The following is a 4,288-nucleotide window of genomic DNA, read 5'->3' on the forward strand; positions in this document are numbered from 1 at the left end:
GCTCCACATCCCCGCGGCTCACCGTCCCTTCTCCCCGCAGGCAGCGGCCATGCCCCGGGGGGCCTGGGGGACGGGATCCCCGCCCCCCAGAAGGTACTCTTCCCCGTGGAGCGCCTCTCTATGAAGTGGGAGCGGGTCTACCGGATTGGCGCCGGGCTGCACAATCTCGGGAACACCTGCTTCCTTAACTCCGTAGTGCAGTGCCTGACTTACACACCGCCGCTTGCCAACTACCTGCTCTCCAAGGAGCACGGCCGTACCTGTGAGTGTGGAGGCCCGGCTCGGTGGGCGGCAGGGCCAGGGAAGCCACGCCGGTGGGGAGATGGAGTGCCTGCCTGTACTGCTCTCGGTGCTGTGCTCAGCACCTCTGCACGTGGCTCTGTCAAGGGGTGTGCGGGTGTCGGGATGTACCTTCTCTGCTCCCTCCTGCCTGTTTCTCCGTCGAGAGGTGATTCCTGCATATGGCTCGCTTTTCCTGGCCATAGCAGTGTTCCCGAGCTCTGCATCCTTGTTTCTACGGAGGCTTTGTCTCTGCTGGGTGTAGCCGGGACTAAGATGGGTCCAACGGAGTCTGCTGGCTTCCTGGGGGCTGAGCTGGGGGTTCCAAACAGCCCCTGCCTGTGGGGACTGTGTGAAGGCAGGGCAGAAGGCTGTGTACAGGCAGCAGGTGCTGTTTATGGGTGGCTTTGAAAGGGAGTCCGGTGGGCACTGTTCCTAGCTGTGACCAAGGGGAGCACGCGGCGCTTGCAGCCCCGTCTGTAGGGCTCTGGTGGGATCTACCCCTCAGGGCTGACCCGTGGGCTCCTCCAGCGAGTACCTGTGACCTGTTTTCCATCCACGTGGATGCTGTCTCGTCGGGGGGGGGGGGGGTGCTTTGACTTGGGCTGCGCCAGCCGGGGTGGTGTTTGCTGGTCCCTGTGTACCTGGGCTGCCCCAGAGCTGTACCATAGTGCACAGCTCGTAGGGAAAACTGACCGTGGCTGAGCTGTATTTGACCAGAAATCCCCTGTCCCTTGCACTACCTCCATCTCTTCTGGATTTGTCCCCAGCGTCCTGTCTTCTCCTCTCTTGCTCCAGGTCACCAAGGAGGCTTTTGTATGATGTGTGTGATGCAGAACCACACGATCCAGGCTTTTGTCAACAGCGGCAACGTGATAAAGCCAGTGTCCTTCATCCGAGACCTCAAGAGTAAGGATGGCTGCCCTCTCGTAGCCGTGCAGGAGAGCAGTGACTAATGCAGGAGCAGAACCTTTGAGATCGGGGCAGGTCTTGGCAGACGGCTCTTCTGAGATGACTCACTGAGCCTGCTGGGGGCTGGTGACTTCATGGGCTGTGCAGGGCTTCCCCCGTGGCCGGCATGAGTCTGACGTCTGGTTTGGGTTGAGGGGGCTCAAACCCCAGAGTACTTGCCCCGAGGGAGGGAGGGCCTGCATCTATTGTAGCATGTGCTGGGGCTGATTCCTCCCTCTCCTGCAGAGATCGCTCAGCACATCCGCTTTGGCAGCCAGGAGGATGCACACGAGTTCCTGCGCTATACCATCGACGCCATGCAGAAGGCCTGCCTGAACGACTGCACCAAGTATGTGAGGCCTCTGATGGCCCATTGCTGCTCTTCTTTGCTGCCACCTCACCGGTCCCCTGCGCCCACGGGAGGGGACTGTGGGGTGAACTTGTCCCCCAGGTCGGACTCACAGAGGGAGGTACTGACTCCAGGGGCCTCGGGTGGATAGCCCAACTCTGCCCCTCTGTGACACAGCTCTGGGCTGTTGTCTGCCTTTTCCTGACACCTCTGCCCCAGCATAGCTGTGGTCCTGTCCCCAAATCCTGAAGCTGCTATGGGTTTGGATCTTGTCCCAGTTGCCAAGGAATCCAGGTGTGGTTGCTAGTTCAGCCCCAGCTCTGTGGCTGTGGGTGAGCAGCTTTCCCCTGGGCCCTCCGTCCCAGGAAGCCTGCATTGCCTCTGCCTGCAGTGCCCAGCTCTGAGCTCCAGCCAGGAGTTTCTGCTCCTTCTAGAGGAAGGTGCGCATCAGGGCCTGGTGCCACCCCTTAAGCTCCAGCACTGGGAGAGCAGACTGGCAGGGGCTGTGACTTCCCTCTGCTCCCGGAGCTCTGCGGCCTGTCTGCTGGCCGGAGCACGTAGGGGAGCTGTCCTGACGACACAGCGGTGGCCCGCGGGGGTGGCTGTTGCGGAGGGGCGGTGTGAGATCCAGTGCTGCTGTCTCTAGGTTGGATCGCCAGACCCAGGCCACGACACTGGTCCACCAGATCTTTGGCGGTTACCTGCGGTCCCGTGGTGAGTGCTGGTTGCCAGGTCCTGGGCCTGTGACTCTCAAGGCTGCTGTTTCCCTGAGAGCCTTGCAGTAAAAATCTTTTGGGAAAATTGCTGAACATATGTAAATCATTCAGAGCTGCAGTTGGTCAGTCTTGCAGTACCTGTGGGTCGTGACCCCTGTTGTGATGGAAAAAAGCTGTTGGCTGTGGGTCCCCAGCTCATTGTCACCAGCAAAGGAACCCGTGTTGCCAGCTACCTAGCAACGCTTGGTGTCCCAGCACATAGTGGAATTGCCAGCCTTCCTCCTTGTCAGGCTGTGAATCCTGGTGCTGACATCACAGAGCCCAAACCCAGAGAGGGGGAACACTGCAGCCGCCTGCGCTGTGCTGGGGTGGTGGAGGGTGCAGGTGCCGTGCCAGGGTGTGCTCATGACTCTTTCTTTTGCAGTGAAGTGCTTGGTGTGCAAGAGCGTCTCGGACACCTATGACCCTTGCTTGGACCTGGCACTGGAGATCAGGGTACTGTGGCAGGGTCAGGGCTGGGGAGGAGCTCTGCTCTCACGGTTCCTGCATCTGCACCATTACTGCTCTCAAAGCTCCTTAACCTGCCAGTGTCAAGGCACGGTGCAGGCAAGAGGGAAGCAGCTTCCGTTGTTGCACTGCCTTCTCTGTCTGGCAGAGCAGTGCCCATTGCCTGAGCATGAGCCACGACTCCTCTGTTGAGGCTCCGTGGTGTTGGGGGGCAGTGCAGCCATCCCTCACAGCATGCTGGCCAGTGCCTAGCTGGTGGCAGGCTCATGAGTTCAGTGTAGTCTGTGGCCCTGTGCTCATGCTTTGTGTTACCTCTCGGGGCCAGCATCTCGGCAGGGAGCTGGGCTGTCGCGTGGACAGGCCACTCATGCCCTGACCTCTCCTCTGTCCTTGCAGCAAGCCACAAACGTAGTGCGGGCTCTGGAGATGTTTGTGAAGCCAGATCTCCTGGGCGGGGAGAACGCCTACATGTGTGCTAAGTGAGTGTGTGGGTCTGCGGGTGGGAAGGGGCCCGCGGGTGTGCTGGTGGGAAGCAGGTGGAAAGCCTGCTGCAATATGGGAGGGCTTCTCTACCTGCTCCACGGCGAAACGGTGAGGTACGTGGCCATGGAAACCTGCGAGGAAGCCTGCCACTTCTCAGCTCCCTCCTCTTGTGAGGAGGACCTGGGCCAGCAGACATGGCCATGAGTAGGTGCCCTGGAGCGGTGCCTGGTGTCAGCAGGGTTATTTCTGTGGGGTTTGCTGCTTGGCCAGGGCTGGCAATCATCTGGGTGGTGGAACAGCTTGAATAGCTCGAGCTCTTCCTGTGCAGGTGCCAGAAGAAGGTGTCAGCCAGCAAACGCTTCACCATCCACCGAGCCTCCAATGTTCTTACCATCTCACTGAAGCGTTTTGCCAACTTTGATGGAGGCAAAATCACAAAGGTGAGTGCTTGGCAATCCAGAGCTGGGGCTGTCTGCTGGCCCGAGGCCCTGCTGCCCAGAGGAGGGTGGGAGGTGGTCCTGTGTGCAGTGTGAGCTCTGCTGCGGTCCTGCAGCCCTTCCCCAGCTGTGTGGTGCAATGGGAGTTTGGCTCATTCTGGCATCTTCCTCACTGTGACCTCTGTCTGGGGAGAGCGGGTCCCTCTCCCTCGAGAGTTTGGACCCGTAGGACAGCTGAACTGCTCTTGCTCTCGCAAGAAAGCTGTCTGCTGTGCAGGCTCCTGAGACATCCTCTCTCCGCAGGACGTGGGGTACCCAGAGTTTTTGAACATCCGCCCGTACATGTCTCGGAGCAAGGGGGATCCCGTCATGTATGGGCTCTACGCAGTGCTGGTGCACTCTGGTTACAGCTGCCATGCGGGGCACTACTACTGCTACGTGAAGGTGAGCCCAGGGAACTCTCTTGGTACCCCCTCTGGGCTGGGGGGTGCTTGTGGGTCCCTGTAGTGTGCAGAAAGGAGGGCGCTCAGCAGATGTGCGTGGTGTGGAGCACTGGATGGGGGGGT

The 4,288-nt window shown here is 60.1% G+C and overlaps 1 protein-coding gene across 1 annotated transcript in view; it reads left to right on the plus strand.

Annotated features, from left to right (window-relative positions):
• USP36 (ubiquitin specific peptidase 36) overlaps positions 1 to 4,288 on the plus strand; it is a 12,815-nt gene that overhangs the window by 3,205 nt on the left and 5,322 nt on the right. Inside the window, exons 2-9 of the mRNA XM_009324589.1 lie at positions 41 to 262; positions 1,078 to 1,188; positions 1,477 to 1,579; positions 2,226 to 2,293; positions 2,720 to 2,790; positions 3,199 to 3,281; positions 3,614 to 3,725; positions 4,026 to 4,166. Coding sequence (XP_009322864.1) covers positions 41 to 262; positions 1,078 to 1,188; positions 1,477 to 1,579; positions 2,226 to 2,293; positions 2,720 to 2,790; positions 3,199 to 3,281; positions 3,614 to 3,725; positions 4,026 to 4,166 — 911 coding nt within the window. The remainder of the gene's footprint in view (positions 1 to 40; positions 263 to 1,077; positions 1,189 to 1,476; positions 1,580 to 2,225; positions 2,294 to 2,719; positions 2,791 to 3,198; positions 3,282 to 3,613; positions 3,726 to 4,025; positions 4,167 to 4,288) is intronic.

The sequence above is a fragment of the Pygoscelis adeliae genome, unplaced genomic scaffold, assembly GCF_000699105.1.
Source record: "Pygoscelis adeliae isolate BGI_AS28 unplaced genomic scaffold, ASM69910v1 Scaffold445, whole genome shotgun sequence".
NCBI lineage: Eukaryota > Metazoa > Chordata > Aves > Sphenisciformes > Spheniscidae > Pygoscelis > Pygoscelis adeliae.